The sequence below is a fragment of the Adiantum capillus-veneris genome, chromosome 23, assembly GCF_014529385.1.
Source record: "Adiantum capillus-veneris isolate H3 chromosome 23, ASM1452938v2, whole genome shotgun sequence".
Taxonomy (NCBI): domain Eukaryota; kingdom Viridiplantae; phylum Streptophyta; class Polypodiopsida; order Polypodiales; family Pteridaceae; genus Adiantum; species Adiantum capillus-veneris.
In genome coordinates, this window is record NC_140953.1 from 24,252,557 (window position 1) to 24,269,443 (window position 16,887).

A 16,887-nucleotide genomic window follows, 5' to 3' on the forward strand; every position below is an offset into this window, starting at 1 on the left:
AGCCATTGCTCTCGCCCACGAGATGAAGCACAACAAAGGAAAGCCTAAGGAGAACAAGACTTCCACAAGTACCTCGCAGACTTCTCAGAACCCTCAGAACGGTAAGAACGGTAAGAATGGTAAGAATGATAACTCTTCTAACCAATCTTCCAACAGTCTCTCATCACAGAATTCTTCCAATGAATCTAAGGGTGAGGTTAACACAATTGCTAAACCTAAGCTTACTTTAGATGAAAAGGTAGCACAAGGAATTGTAGGAGGTTACATCACTTCGGAAGAACAAAGCACGTATTCTAAAGAAGGTCGTTGTTTTCATTGTCACATTAAGGGTCACATAAAACGAACATGTCCTAAGCTTGAATCGAATGAATCTAAAGAACCCACAACACCCACTATATCTGTCAATGCAATGAATGATAACACGATTGTGTCCACAGTTTCTCATTAAATGTTATGGTCGTACGTCGGGGCACCGTTTTGTCATATTGTTTGACCCAGGTAGTATGCATGATGTGATCAGCCCCTCTCTTGTTGAGAGAGCCCGCCTCGAAGTTAGTCCGAGATCTCTTATCGAGGTCTCTGGCTTTCGTCCTGGTATGGACGCTCTCATCATGAAGGAGTGCCTTGATGTGTTGTTTGCAATTCAACAGACTGCCTTCACTAGAAGATTTGTTGTTTCTTCTCTCTCAGGATGTGTGATGATTTTAGGCATGAAATGGTTTCGTGAAATCAACCCTCTCGTTGATTGGGAGGCTAGCACTTTAACTATCAATGCCAAAAGTGATTCTCCTACCGTCTTTCATGGAGAGGACATTGTTCCTTCTCCATCTCTCATTGCTAATATGCAGGACAGGGTTGAAAGGATTCGAGATAAGGAGACTCTCTCAGTCTCTTTTTCTCCACAGCATGACACACAGGATTTGCATGATTGTGCGAATCATGATGATGATTTGATTGACAATGACTTGCATGATGATTTGAAGCACAATGATAAGCATGATGATTTGGATGCCAATGATAAGCATGATGATTTGAATGATAAAGACAAGCATGATGATTTGCATGATGATCAAGATGTGATTTCTCACAAGCATGATGAGTTGCATGAAGATGATGTGATTGTTCACAAGGATGATGTGTTAGTTGATGCTTTTTCTAGCGAAGCTAACCTCGTTGTAGATTCGATCAATCACGAAAAAGCGATCTTGGCTTTCGAGTCGAGGTCCAAAGAACCCCTACAGAACGATTTGATTATTCAGGACGAACCGATCTTGGCTCTCGAGCCTTGGTCCAAAGAACCATCACAGGAAGTATTATGTGTTCGCATGCTTGGTACGCACGCATTGTTCGAGTGTTTCATTCGTGAAGGTTTCCTGTATTTTAGTCAGCATCGTTATGTGTCCCTTTTCCTAGGCATGACATATTGTATGTTGAGCACGTTTCTCTCATGGATGAGCACGAATGTACGCGGATTGTTCATAAAAAGTTGAAAAGTTTGTATGTCAGGAAGTCACATTCCATGTCTCTTCCTTGGCATGACACAGTTTCCGAAAGAGCACATGATTGTATGAGCACCAAGCATGGGCATTTCCATTGTGATTTGCCACAATTGATTGATTTCGATCAAACAGAAAAGATTCGACCGCATTGTTTGCATGTGTTTGATGAACGGGTTGTCACTCCGTCTCTATGTTCGTCTACATTGCATACGCAGTCTTTAGCGAAGAGAAGATTTTTTTCCTTCACTTTACATAGAATGGGTATGTTCATGGTTTTGTGTTGGAGATGGTTTCATGAATTTTCAGCCATGGAGATTCTTGAAGACGAAAGAAGCAGGACTCTAGACGAAGTTGAAGCAAGAAAGGAGATTCAGAAGACTTTGTGTCGCTTTCGGCGCGGCCCAAAGAAGCAAGCGTTGCAGACCTTTATGAAGTTCAAGTACCGCACGACCCACACATCAGAGTGGGCCGGCGAAGAGTCCCTTCCAAGATTCCGGATGCTGTTGGCGATATCCCTCGACGCCATACAGTTCGGTACCAGTACCTCATTTTGAAAAGGAGGGGATGTCACGTGACACATCCCAACCCTATGTGTCCGTGGACAAGCTACACCACAGCAGGGTTCAGTCAGTTCAATCAAGTTTAGATTAGCAGTGATCTGGCACTTTTGTGAGTCTATTCGTAGACCGTGCATGCCCAATGACTTAGCATAGATGCATATCCTCCGGTTGCACACAGCATGGTCATCGGAATTCCCATCAGACTCCATTCGCATCAGTTAGGGGAATTTTCTAGTGCATTTAGCCTAATTTCCTATTTATTGGGATTTTCACTTATTATTTTTAAGTGACTTTCCTACAAAAGTAGGTAGGGCAATTTTGCTAAGTTAATATATAAGCAAACTAAAGTTCACACTTTCTGGCAGAAGAGGCAACAGGAGCTTCCCGCTCAACAAGCAACTCCTCAACAGTACCCCCCAGCACCCCCAGCGTTTATGGTCTCCATCCTCGCCGGGCAGCCCCCATCATTAGCATCTCCATCGACTCATCTCCTTGGTGTTTCTCCCCTACAACAAACCATTGCCCCCAAGCATTTCAGATCAGCGTTTTGACATCAGCAGTACCTCAGCCATTAGCGTTTTTGTGCATGACCAGCCCAGCGTTTTCAGCCATAAAAACGCCAGCAAGCTTTGCAGATCATCAGCGATTCCAGCCTTGGACTAACGCTAGCATCAGCAAGCTTTGCAGCCTCAGCAAGCTTTGCAGCCTCAGCGTTTTTACAGCAACTTCAGCCTTTTTCAGCGTTTTTTAGCCCATCAAAAACGCCAGCAGATCTGCAGTTTTCAGCCATGGGAAAATGCAGGTTTTCAGCAGCAGAACTTTAGAAGATTTCCCCCATTCAGTTGCAGATGAACCCCCATCTTTAGCCCAAGAAAACGCAGCCAAAACAGTCATTTTCAGCCACCGAAACAGTCCGGAAATTCAGCGATTAGAAGATCTCAGATTTCAGCCATCGTCGTCGTCATCATCATCGTCGTCGTCGTCACCGTCGTCGTCATCGGCATAGACCAAGTTGCATAGTCCATTGCATACGCATTGTACACCTTTGTGCAATCAAAGAATAGACCACTCTCGTCGACGAGAGTGGGGCCTTCGGAGGAGGGTTTTACAACCTCTCGGGTGTCGTATCTCTTCTCTCTCCTTCTCTCAGTCTCATTCACTTGCACACACAATATCCACTCACTTTGTTCGTGACCACAACATTCTACAAGACGGAAAGCTCTCTCTTTCTCTAAAGCTCTCTCTTTCCCTAAGAACTAAAAGGAACCTTGAGCAATAAAGATCACTAATCTTGAGAAAATACAACATTCACTCCGCTGCACCTAACATGATTTGAGCTCACCTTAAATACCATGTACATCATTTGTTTCAAAAGCCATTGTCACACTGACAATCCTGTAGCTTTGAAACTCAAGGGGTCAAGGTAGGTTGCAGATCGAAGGCTTCAAGGTAAAGTGATAACACAGTTGGTGACTCTGCAAGTTCACCTTCTTCCATCCACTTAGCATCCATTGGTGGATAGTTTCTGAACTTTACCAAGTAACGCCTAGCAAACCTTGCCTTTCACTTTTCTTTCTTTATGTGCCAAAATTTGTTCCGGGACCAAGATCTCCTCAAGTTCCTCGACTTCCGGTTGATCTTTAGCTGGCATATCTTTTGGCACATCATCCACATAGGGTCTGAGAAGACTCACATGAAACGCATTGTGAATCTTCCAACTGTCAGGCAATTTCAGCCTATATGCAACATCACTGATTATGTCGCACACTTGAAAAGGCCCATAGTAACGCATGCTGAGCTTCGGAAACAGTCTTTCCTTGCCCTTCATCTTCTTTAACCTTGCCTTTTCAAAGCGTAGAAGCATCCAATCACCAAGTGAAAATACGACTTCACGACGGTGGCGATCAACTGCTTTCTTTTGCTTTGCCTGAGTCTTTTCCAAGGCCACTTTGACCTTCTTGTACATTTCATATATATCCTGAACATACTTATCTGCTTCAAATATCTTGTCCTTTGTATGCAGTATAGGAGGAACTTTCTTGCCACCTTCAACTATCTCAAAAGGTGCCTTGCCAGTTGATGAATGCATTGTATTATTGTATGCATACTCCACCAATGGCAAATACTGCTCCCATTTTCCTTTATGCTTTGACACATAGCACTTCAGTAGATCTAGGACAATAGAATTTGCCTCTTCTGACTGCCCATCTGTTTGAGGATGAAATGACGAAGAGAATTTGAGCGTTGTGCCCATATTCTCAAACAAGCCTCTCCAGAACAAACTTGTCATGCGTGGATCACGGTCGCTAACAATCGATTGTGGCATGCCATGATACTTGAAAATATTGCTCATAAACAAGCGTGCCATGTGATCTGGCTTTATCTTCTTCCTGACAGGAATAAAATGAGCCTGCTTGTTGAATCTGCAAATGATGGTCCAAATACCATTGTTTCCTGTCTGCGTTCTCGGAAGATCAAAGATAAAATCCATAGCAATACTTTCCCATGGTTTATCTGGAATAGGTAGTGGTTGCAATAACCCTGGTGCCTTTTGCCTGTCAAACTTGACCTTCTGGCAAATTAGGCATTCTCGCACAAAGGCATCCACATCTCTTCTCAATGTAGGCCAGTAGAAGAATGTCTCAACCGCTTTAATTGTAGCATCGATACCACGATGCCCTGCATACGGTGGGACATGAATCTCTTCCATAACTTTGCGTCGCAATGGCTTTGTGACACACAATCTGCCATGCATCATCGTGAACCCATCTTTGAGAAGATAGTGTTCATGACGTTGTCCATCCATTAGCTGCTCGAAGACCCTTGTAAAATCTTCATCATTTGCATACTGTTCCCTCATATCATCAAGTTCATGATGATAAGGAATTGACACAGCTGAAATTTGTGGCTTCCTTGACAAGGCATCAGCCACAACGTTCTTCTTGCCTTCCACATGCACAATCTGAAAGTGGAACATGGACAAGATATTTGCCCATCGCATATGCTTCTCAGATAACTTTGCCTGTGTCAAGAAGTATCGCAAGGTTCGATGGTCCGTTTGGACAACAAAGTCTGCACCTAGCAGGTAGTGTTTCCAACTTAAGAGCGCATGAATCACGGCCTGCAGTTCTTTTTCATAGACTTGCATAGTCTTTTCTGGCCCTTGCAAGATTCTACTCTCATAGGCTACTACCCTGCCATCTTGCATTAGCACTGCACCAATGCTACTACCGCAGGCGTCACACTGGACCACAAATGACTTCCTAAGATCTGGCAACACAATGATTGGATCTGAAGTCATCTTTTCCTTTAAGAGATTAAAAGCTGAAATCTCTTTCTGTGTCCATCTAAAGGTGACTGCCTTCTTTTGAAGAGCATGTAAAGGTAAAGCAATCTCAATGAAATTTCGGATAAACCTTCTGTAATAGGAGCATAGTCCCAAGAAACTTCGGACATCGTGCACCGTCTTCAAATCTGGCCATGACTTGATCGCTTCAACTTTTGCAAGATCCATTCTGACATCATCCTTTGAGACAATGTGTCTGAGAAAATGAATCTCTTCTAGAAAAAATTCACTTTTCTTTGCATTGATGAGCAACCTATGGCTGCGTAGCTCTTTGAATACAATGGCCAAGTGATGCCTATGCTCCTCTTCATTCTTTGAGTAGACTATCATGTCGTCAAAGAATGTACCAACAAACTGCTGGTGTGGACGGAAAATTCTGTCCATCATCCTATTGAACGTAGCAGGAGCATTTGTGAGACCAAAGGGCATCACTAAAAATTCGTAAAGGCCAAACGTTGTTCTAAAAGCAGTCTTGTGCACATCCTTTGATCTAATGCGGATCTGATGGTACCCACTCTTTAGATCTATCCTGCTAAACATAGCTGCTCCTTCTAATTTGTCCAGAATATCATCAATTCTAGGTATAGGGAACCTATTCTTGATGGTATTCTTGTTCAGTGCACGGTAGTCGATGCACATACGCCATGAGCCATCCTTTTTCTGCACCAACAACACTGGAGAACAGAATGGGGATGAACTGGGCTGAATCAGCGCCTTTTCTAACAGCTCTTGTATTTGGCTCATTATCTCTTTCTGCTGAGCCGCACTAACCCTGTACGGAGGCTTATTTGGTGGGCTACTGCCTGGCACCAAATCTATCGCATGGTCCTCGGGTCTCTCTGGCGGTAATTGAGACGGTAATGAATCGGAAAAACAGTCACTATACTGTTGTAAAAACATTGACCTTTCTTTATCTAGCACAGATAAATTTGATTCATCACAATCTGACACTTCACGTGCAAAAGCCAAGTACGCAGAAAGATGCTTTTCATTATAGAAGTAATAGCAGAAGCTGATACAATGGGAATAGACTCCCCTTTAAGCTTTACATCCAGAATGTGAGTCTTTCCCCTGCTGTGTACAGTGATCTTTTTGTTGTAGGCATCCATGATTCCCTGTACACGAAACAACCAAGGAATACCTAACACATCACATCCGTCCAGTGGCATGATGTAAAAGTCTTCAACATCTACATAGGACTGGATATGTAGGCGCAACTTTCCAATGATGGGTGTCACAGCCTCTGTATGGCCAGGACATGCCAAACCTGCCTCTGCTGTATATCCCATCTCTTTAGGTCTGATTCCCAACTTTGAAGCCAATTCTGGGGAAATGAAGTTGGCTTTGGCACCTGGATCAAAGAAGATAAGCACTGTTTGATCCCTGACCTTTCCCCATGTTGTGCAAAGCTCACTTGCATCTGAATTTGGCTTGTCGCCCACCATATCTGACACTAGACCAGCCATGGGCTTCTTTCCTTTCTTGTCCTCCTTGTCTTCAGAGCAGCTGGCCTTTTCTTTGTAGGACAATTGTAAGCAATGTGGCCAGGCTGCTCACAGATGAAGCATTTGTTCTCTGATCTCAGGACCTTCTTTTGCTCTTCCGACTTGCGAGGAAAACGTCTTTTCCATTTCTTCGCCGGTCCCTTTTCTGATTCAGCAGTAGCTTTGTCTTTCCCTGCGTTGGCTGGCTCATGAGTCACTTTAGGAACCTCCTTGGGAACATACTTCTTCGTTGAATTTTTCTTGGCCGATCCTTCCTTGATGCCAGTATTAAATTCACAATCTTCTCCCTTGAGCAAACCATTGCCAGTGTTTGCTACCTCGATGAGCTGCGTCAAAGTAGTGACTTTGGTCTTCGTGCAGTACTTTCTCAATCCTTTGGGTAGGCCACAACAACGTTTTTCAATCTGTTCTGTCAAAGGCACAAACCTATAGGAAGTTACTGGAAGTTGAGCTTTCCAAAACTTCCGATTGTAGTCATCCAGATTCTTGCAAGTGGCAGCATTAAGCTGGTGCCATTCTGTCATGACATCTGCTTCAAAGTCATCAGATAACCATGCTGCTGCAAAAATCTGCTTGAAGTAAATCCATGTGGACGGAGCTTGTCCTTGAAGCAATAAAGTTGTCCACCATTGTCCTGCATTCCCTGTCAAGAAAGTGGCTGCCTTGCGGACCTTTGAAGCCTCTGTAAAGTTCCCCCCTGCATAGGCCTTGTCAAACTGCTGGAGGAATGAGAGAGCCTTCTTCTTGTCATCAAACCCTGTAAAGGTCGTGAATGTCACACCTTTGCCACCTTCTTTGTACGGAGTCGGCCTCTCCAGCGGCGTTAAGTTGTCATATGGAAGTGAGTGAAACATGGAAACACTGTTAGGGTTCATTTGTGTTCCCTGACCGCAGTTAAGTTGACCTGGAAATGCCATATTTGGCTGCTGATTTGTAATTCCAGCCATACCAAAATTTGCCTGTGGTATCCCAAATTGGCCCTGAGTGCTTTGAAACCTTGGTAGCATGTCCGTGACACCATACATGAGGTTAGGCATCATCGTTTGAGCACCCCCGAATACTGTTCTTGGCGTGTAAAACTGATTTCCAGGTGCATGACCAGCCATGCTCTGGAATACCGATCCACCTCCAAAATAGCCAGGGTGTACTGAAGGTGGTGGGAAGACCTGTTGCATAGCCTGTAGGTTGCTTCCTTGCCCATTAGAACCAGCTATAGGCTGCTGAAAAGTGGCTGGCTGAACTGGTACAGCTTGAAAGACTGGCATCTCAGCCATGTGTTCTTGCACTTTAGGCACAGGTTGTGGAGACTGCATGTTCTCCGTCAAGTGTACATGTGTTTCCATTGACTCTGCAATATGAAGCACCTGTGCTCGAGCCTTAACAGGCTTTTGAATGTGATCCAGTGACCCAACTTGCTGAGACGGAAGAGAAGGTTGCAGAAAGGCTAAAAACCTCGAATTCTGCATTACTTGTGTGAACATAGCCACAACAGTAGCCAACTTGGTCTTGAATATATCATCATCCGTCTGTGGTGGTCTTGAAGACTCACCCACTTCATGTGTCTGTTGACCGTGCGAAGAGGAAACCTCTTCAGTCACATCATCTGGTCTGTCAGCCATAATTGCAATTTTCTGTGTCTGGTCTATGATCCCCTGTGTCTTCAAGCCCAACCTGACCAAGGCTCACTTCTATGGGAAAAAGTGATTTAATCCCGGCGATGGAACCATGAAACCGGCCTGTACTTTCAAAAAGGGCGGTAGACTTTAGACTTAAACCTTATTTGCTTTCACCCATTTAATTTGTCGCCCACTTTACCTGTACTTTCAAGACACAACAAAGGGGAGAGGGATACAGGCTGCTAGATTGCACCTGTATGAGTAGACCGACACCAGATTGGCCCCTAACTTAGGCGCCCCTTTCGGTATTTCTTTATTGTTTGAAAGAGGGAATAAATGCTATGGTTCCCTACAAGTTGCCTCGCACAAGCTTGGCTGAATTTCAACTGTTCCGGCCCGATTTTGGTAGCATAACTGTACTAGGACCCTTCACAGTCAGTATTCCCACGCATTGAATGACTTTCCCGACGCATACGGGCACTTTGCAAAACCTGGCGAGAATCTGCAGCACGCTGAATTCTCTGTTTTCAGCCCCGAAAATGCGCCAAATCATCTGTACAGCGGTCCCATCGCGTCCCCGAACCTCCTGGGGGTATTAGGGTCTGTTTAGGGCCAAAACCCTAAACCTGCAAAAATACACAGCAGGCCGTAATTTACTGTTTCGGGCTCCATTTTGCGTGCTGGTCGCATCCGTAGCAAGCCCTCGAGCTCCCACACCTGTAGGGCTACTAGCCCTTTGAATGGGACGAGATTTCTGGCGTGAAACCTCTCCGAATTCACCTGTACCTGCGGGGGATTAGCCGCTAGCTAATCCAGTACCTGTGCAAGAGGCTCTTGCCTCGGCAATCGCGCATGAACCCACACAACTGTACATTGGTCAATTGAAAAGCCCACTAGAGGGGCATAACATACTGCCATAGGGGAGAGAGAGGACAGTGCGTAGCGTGCAGGGCATCACTCCTGGCACCGCACTGTACATAGGAGGGAAAGGAAGCACTCCATAGCTCTTAACCTGACAGGACTTGCAGAATGAGCCTCCCAGCTATAAATTCAGCACCACTTCTTCTTGCATGAGGAAAGTGCACAGAAATGTGCCACTTGGCACATTTACAGCTTATTTCCCATTTCGGGGTTGCCGCCTAAAAATCTCCCAACCGGTTGCCCAGTTGACTTCACGGCAGAGTATTAAAATGTTCCCCTTGTCATTCCGGAGGTAATGACGCGGACACATTTTCAGGTCCCAAAATAGCAGTTCCCTAAATTTTAGGAGATGCTGCCATTGTATCTTTCTAGGTCATCTGACCCCCTTTGTACACTGCAGCCACACCCAGAATTGAAATGTAGCCTCTGTAGCAAAGGATTCCACTTTGGCTAGTCAATGACCCCACTTTGGCTAACCATAGTCCTTGTCCAACCTTATTGCTCTCTTGCCCTCAGGCCTGGACTCCTCTGAACAGTTCCACACTAGCTATGCAATGCAGGGTAGTTAGATTTCTCGAGGGGTGTTTCCAAAAAGTGAAAGTAAATAAATAATAAGAAAGAAATCAACAAAAAGGATAGATAGTAGTCACACGTTGGTAACACATATCCTCTGGTTGTACACAGCATGATCATCAGTATTCCCTTCAGAATCCATCAGATTCAGTCAGGGGAATTTTCCAGTGATTTTAGCCTATTTTCCCTATTTTTGACATTTTTCACTTATTATTTTTAAGTGACTTTCCAACAAAAGTAGGTAGGGCAATTTTGCTAAGTTAATATATAAGCAAACCCAAGTTAGGACTTTCTGGCAGAAGAGGCAGCATGAGCACATTCTCAACAAACAGGCACCTTCTCAGCAGTACCCCTAGCGTTTTGGATTTCCTTCATCGCCGGGCAATTCCTTCACTAGGCGTTTTTCAGCCCTTGCATGATTGCCATCCTCTCCAGTCCCCTATCGTTTGCAGATTCCCCCAATCGCCAACAGAAGTCCCAGATTTGGCCTAGCGTTTTACTAACGCTACACATCAGCCTCAGCGTTTTTGGTTTTCAGCCTTAGCGACAGCAGATGTACAGCGTTTTCAGCAGGCATTAGAAGCAGACAATTCAGCCCTAGTTGGATGCAGAAGAACCCCCATTTTCAGCCATAAAAACGCAGCCAAAACAGTCATTTTCAGCCACCGAAACAGCCCCGAATTCAGCAGATAGAAGACCACAGATTTCAGCCCTAAAGTCGTCGTCGTCATCACCGTCGTCGTCATCGGTCTAGTCCCAAGTTGCATCAGTCCATTGCATACGCATTGTACCACTTGTGAAATCAATAGTAGACCACTCTCGTCGACGAGAGTGGGGCCTTCGGAGGAGGGTTTTACAACGTCTTTGGTGTCGTATCTCTCTTCTCTCTCTATCTCTCAGTCTCATACACTTGCACGCACAGTGTCCATTCACTTTGTTTGTGATCATAGCATTCTCTTTAAGAACGGAAGGCTCTCCCTTCCATAAGAACTAAAAGGAACCTTGAGCACAGTTCGGAGCACTCATCTTGAGCAAAGCGCAAACAATCATTCCGCTGCACCTAACACCTAATGGCTCTAAAGAAAATAAAAGTCTTTCCTAATGGCTTGAAAACGCTAGAGGAAAGGAAACTAAGAAGAAAAACACAAGTGTATAAGGTGCATTCGACCGTATCTATTTATATGCACAAAAAGTCTTTTTGACTTTCCACCTCCATGGTCTTTTCATTTCCTAAACTCACCCTTCACTTATGCACTCGAGATGTTTTGAAAGAATTTTTTAATTTCCGAGATTGGGGAGACCTAATGTGCTCTTGTGTATATATGCACATATTACAAATATCCTACGTCGTTTTATACTTTAGGTTCTTTAAATATCATGGTACGAATTTCTACGCACCTTAAAAATTCATACAGCTAAGTACTACGTTCCCAACGCGTACTGAACGCTACGTACCTTTCCACCCCTCCAGTGAAAGTTCTATTTTCTATGGAGAGTCCTTAGAAGGTTTGACAAAACTTCAAGAAGCTCAAAAGTATTTCAAGCAGTGAGCACTGTGCTTATTTGTGGGAACAATTGGGCAATATTGAGGGTTTTAAACTTAAGTATTTTGAATATTTGTAATACTCTGTTCCACAGGTTTGTATGCAAACATGGACCGGGTCATTTTCCTGTCACAGTGGTTATTGATGATAAAGATGCACTGGATCCAAATCAAGCATATGGTATGGCCTTTTAGAAATCTTGAGTCTTTACTTATTTTGGCGCCTCGGCCGCAGAGGGTGTGTGTGTGTGTGTGTGTGTGTGTGAAGTAAGTCTAAGAAATGTTACCCAAGTCGGGTACGAAGGCTGCTGTTTTGCTTTTTAAATGGAAAGCTTGAAGTCGTGGGCAAAGGTTAAATGGAAAGCTTGAATGCTGTCCTTTTTGTGAAGGCTGCTGTTTTGCTTTTTAAATGGAGGGCAAATTTTACTGCAAGTTCTGAACGTCTGAAGTGAATGTTCCCTAGTCTTTTTGGGCCTAAGAAAACTGTCAATAGAATGTGTGTCTGAGTCTCTCATGCTTGTGGCGTGAACGGGAAAAATTTCTGTTTCAATAGGGCTCACAGCAAAAAAACGAGGAAGGTTTTGAGCATCTGAACCAAAGGCTCACTTAGCTGGTTTATAAGGGGTTGAAGATTTTTAGGAGAGCTGATAAAGACACAAAACTCCAAAAACTTTTGAAGTTTGCAGCAGTGATAGAAGGGTATCACTATCTCATCTAATTAGGCAGAAAAATTATTTCTTTGTTGATTCAGATATGTGGTGGTTTATTTTAAAACAGACATGATTCTTATGGTCATTTTCTTTTGAATTGCTTGTGTGTGGGACAGTCTTTGCTGTGGAGCCTCATGCTGTAATACCACTTGGGGTTGTTGGACTATGTGAGAATACTGGATTGCTTCCTCTTAAAAAGCTTAAAGGATTTGCAAGCAGTGCGGTACCCCCTCTTTTCTTTCTCATTCAGGAGGTTGTATCTTTGCGTGCATTACCACAAACAACCCCCTCCCCCCCCCCGCCCCCGCCCCCGCCCCCCCCCCCCCCCCAACAACAACCCACACACACACACCACCACCATCACCACCCACCCCACCCCACAAAAGAAAAGAAAGATAGGAAAATACTTTTTTTCAGTAATTTAGTATTTTTTTTGGCACAACTAAAATTATGTCCATCATAAAAACCGTGCTAAAGACTATAAAACATAGTAATGTGGGATGGGGACCGTCAAGAGGGCTGTTCTGCGGATGGCATTAAAACGACAATCAAGAAATGCTTGATTTTTTCTCTATTTTGAAAAGTCACTTTGATTTACTTTGAGAGACAAACACATTGAGCACTTATTTGCACGAAAAAGGGGAGAATTTAATCCAGTCTGCCGCACCCCTTTCACCATCCATATGCTATAGATTATAAAGAGAGGCTTCAGAGGCAGTAGAGATGAGGGAGGAATGCTTAATAGAGATGGAGGGAGGGAGGGAGGAAGGGTGGATGGAAACCAAAGAGAGTGGAGATGGATGAAGAGAGCGGACATGAAAGGAGGGATGGTTGAGGTTGAGAAAGTGAAGGATGGAGAGGTTCCTAAGTGGAGGTATAAGGAGCTGGAGATAGTGGGAGCATTGGGAGGTGGAAATAGAGGCCTCAAGGCTCACTTCTTAAATGGCCTCACTTCTAAAATGCTTGAGAACTTGAAGGTTGGAGGCAAGATTGAAGCTTGGAAGTGGGATCCCAATGGGATTTTTTATAGCCTTAAAGGAGGCCTCAAAGCCCCACAAAATGTGCTCAAAAGCAAGTTTCATCAGGCCAGATAGTGCACGATGTTACTTCAGTGAAGTGAGGGAAAGTCGGTGCAGGACTAAATGTTATACTCAGTGATAAGTCTCCGAACAATGCCTAGCTAGTGCCCTTGAAAGAATAAGCAGCAGTTAACAGTCCCTTGCAAGGGCTGACGCCCAGCAGAGACACCCAACTAAGCTTGCTCCAACACAGTTATGACGTGAATATAAGAGAGGGGGAGAGTAGGAACACCCAGCTGCTTCTCCACCCAACCATTCTGAGCTCCTCCTATGTGTTTTTCTTGGCATCCCTTAGGACATTTGGCCAAGTGTGTGCTTATCCATTCAATGGGTTGACTCTCACAAAATTGTTTCAAACACTCGGTGCCGTGATTGCCTCTTCTATGAGATCGTCTACTGCATATCAATCTCACAGTAGAGGTGTTCTACTGCAAAATGGCACCCATGATGCACAGCTTAATGTTTCCAGGCAGCCTTTTGCGAGCATCTGATTGACGGGCGCATTTGAACCCCTCTTTTTTGTACATAATGTACGGAAAGGCACGACATACAGTGGCATATTAATGCTTGGATTTTCTTTTTGTTGTCTTCTAGAGCAAGCACTTGTACAGGCAGGGCAGACCCCCCTGCATAGCGCAAGCTCACAGTTTACTTGAGGTGTGCAGGTTTTACTTGTTGGTGAAAGCTGTTTGCTCACATCAATTTTGTGAACAGTCTTGTGTGGATTTAATGCTAATCAACATCAGTTATGTTTTTTGTGCTATGTTTCAAGGTTTTTTCAAGTTTCAAAGTGCCTTTATTGGAGCTAGGGGCTGCATGATACAAGTTTTTAATAATATTTCATCCATGGCACCTTGATGGAAGATTGCGTGTAGTCGTGCTGCATCAACAGATAGGAGAATGAGATGTTGCTTGTTATGTTGAGAATTGTGGAACGGGAAATTTGTATCCTTGGTATCCATTGGTCGGCATGGATGTGGGGAGAAACCTGTATGCTTGAATATGCATGCATAATGAGTGTGTCTGCACGTGCTGGTGGGGTTGGTGTGCGCTTGTTTGGTTTCTTACTTCGAAGGTGTTGTCATACTTTTCAGGTGTTTTATACTCCAATCTTGAGGCACGTGTGGACTTGGTTGGGGCTAGCGCCTGCAAAAAGGAAGCTAGTAGTAGATTCTTTAAAACAGGGCTATAGTTGTGTTCTGATCCCTGGAGGGGTCAGTGAGATGTTGTACATGGAACCTGATCGTGAGGTAAGCAGAAGAGCTCACATTTATGATGAGAATGACTGCTGACGCTTCTAATGCTCTAATCTGGTGGATTTTGTTAAGGTTGTTTATCTGAAGAAAAGGTTCGGTTTCATACGCATAGCTATCGAGATGGGTGCTCCATTAGTGCCTACTTTCATTTTTGGACATGTAAATCTTCCATTTGGGTGTCGTTTTTTGGGTTTATCATCTCACATAAGTGGCTCTAAGGGCATAATGGTCCTTTATGCAGACTCATATTTATAAGTGGTGGAAGCCTAAGGGTATGCTGTACAATGAAATGTCTCGCGTGCTAAAATTTGCTCCGCTTCTCTTTTGGGGCATGTACGGGTAATGATCTTCTTCATTTAGTGGAATTAGCATTTTGTTTTAGTAGTGTATTTGCTTTTCAGTTTGATGGCAATATCTCTTTTCAGAACCCCTATTCCCTTCCCTCGACCTTTGTATGTTGCAATTGGGAAGCCTATTGAGCTGAAGAAGAATCCACAGCCAACACAAGAAGAGGTAGCTTTCCATTTTCAGCATACATACATCGCAGCTGTGTAGTCTGGAGGCTAACTCGGTTGTTTATTTTATTCAGATCCTGGAAGTGCAAGCTCTCTTTTTGTCTGCCCTTCAGGATCTCTATGACAGGCATAAGGCAGATGCAGGATATAAAGATACCCCATTATATGTTTACTGATACAATGTAGACATGCTCGCGCTGTTCTCATTTCCTCATTATCAGCATTTTCCATTGGATCTGTTCTGTTGCATGTGTTTGGACAGAGGAGGAAACATTGGAATGCCCCACACTATACATAGTAGTTCTAGACACTTTGAGATGTTTACAAGAACAATCACTACATTGAAGGTTGGCCTTTTGAACATTGATATGCATGCACAAAATGCCTAGCATGCTGAAAGAAACAGATGCTGGTAGGTTGCTGTCTTTAATGGTGGAGGCAACAAAGTTGTTTAAATCAGCAGCCTCATTGGTTAAAAGGTACATGCCTCTCGTTTTTTCTCAATGCAGATGTGTGTGACGTGTAGCATATGCCACAGTAGATTTTCAAGATGAAAGTTTGTGCAAGAAAATAATTTTGTCGATGGCATTGAGATATTTCCAATTTGATCTCAGAAATGGGTTTTACTGGGGAGATGATGTTTTTGCCAACGGTATTCACTCACAAACCTGATGTACGTTTTCCCCTCAGCTGGTAAAGGGATGGATACATTGAGGCGATTATCTTACGATGACAAAATCAGAACTAATTTTGAATAGGGCAAACATGATGAATGTTAGCAGATTGGTAAGTGTTATGCTTGGCTGATTCAGTAAGGGTTGAAAGTTAGATTTGTTGGCTCATCCTGAAAGGAAATTGCATTGCTTTGTTGCGTGTATTTTGAAATAGTCGGAGATACTGTTGACTTGTTTCAATAATACCATGACATCAAGGGCCCCTTCAGTTAGGGCAGTAAATGGATCTAGTCTTGCTTGGTTGACTTGAGTATTTTTTTATTTCCTTATTGTAGGATTCTAAGGTCCTTATTTGCAGAAACTAGATCCTTGTAGAGAAGCGGAATTATCAATTGGACTAATGACCTGGTAGTTGAGTAGTCGTCTTGTTGGTGTGTGCAAGGTAGAGAACGTTGTTTGTCAATCTATAAGAAAACTATGCGACTAGTTAATTCTTTGTCATGCAATGAGGAAATGACACAAACTATAGACCATATGGTGCATGTCATGCTTAAGTGCCATATAGAAGCATGGTGGAGAGTCGACATTGTCTCCCCAGTCTCTGTAAGAAACAAAAGTTGGGCCTTGCCCCGTGGTTTGGTTGTGCGGTTCAATCAAACACATACATGTCGAGATTCGGAGGCGGTTAATGAATATGTACGACTTGTTGACGTACAGTGTTGCCTTTTGGTTAGCAGACACATTCATTCTCGATTCACAAATCTTAACACAGTAGACTTGAAGTTTGTTGTGGCACAAAGGACAAGAGGTTAAGCTTAGTAAATAACTCTAAAGGAGTTGAGTACGGTGGCAACTATGTTCCATCCCGTTGTCTCTCTATGTTACCTTATTTGCATGGAGTTGTATTAAAAGTTGTTTGTTGTGATAATGAACTACCCAAAAGTTCAGAGGTCACTTCAATAATTTGCAAGGTATGAAATGCCATAAATTGGGCCTCTATAAAGCAATCTTTTGTGGTAACATGTGCCTTAAGGACTAGAAACAATCTTCCGCTCACAAGCTCTTATTGGCTAGGCCAGAAGATGGCAAC

General features: G+C 43.6%; 1 protein-coding gene across 1 annotated transcript in view; it reads left to right on the forward strand.

Annotated features, from left to right (window-relative positions):
* Window positions 1–15,627, forward strand: part of LOC147427525 (diacylglycerol O-acyltransferase 2D-like) — a 49,701-nt gene extending 34,074 nt beyond the window's left edge. The window contains exons 3-9 of the mRNA XM_086496552.1: window positions 11,659–11,744; window positions 12,390–12,496; window positions 14,447–14,602; window positions 14,681–14,767; window positions 14,850–14,947; window positions 15,034–15,121; window positions 15,198–15,627. Coding sequence (XP_086352678.1) covers window positions 11,659–11,744; window positions 12,390–12,496; window positions 14,447–14,602; window positions 14,681–14,767; window positions 14,850–14,947; window positions 15,034–15,121; window positions 15,198–15,299 — 724 coding nt within the window. The 3' untranslated portion in view covers window positions 15,300–15,627. The remainder of the gene's footprint in view (window positions 1–11,658; window positions 11,745–12,389; window positions 12,497–14,446; window positions 14,603–14,680; window positions 14,768–14,849; window positions 14,948–15,033; window positions 15,122–15,197) is intronic.
* Window positions 15,628–16,887: the final 1,260 nt, after the last annotated feature.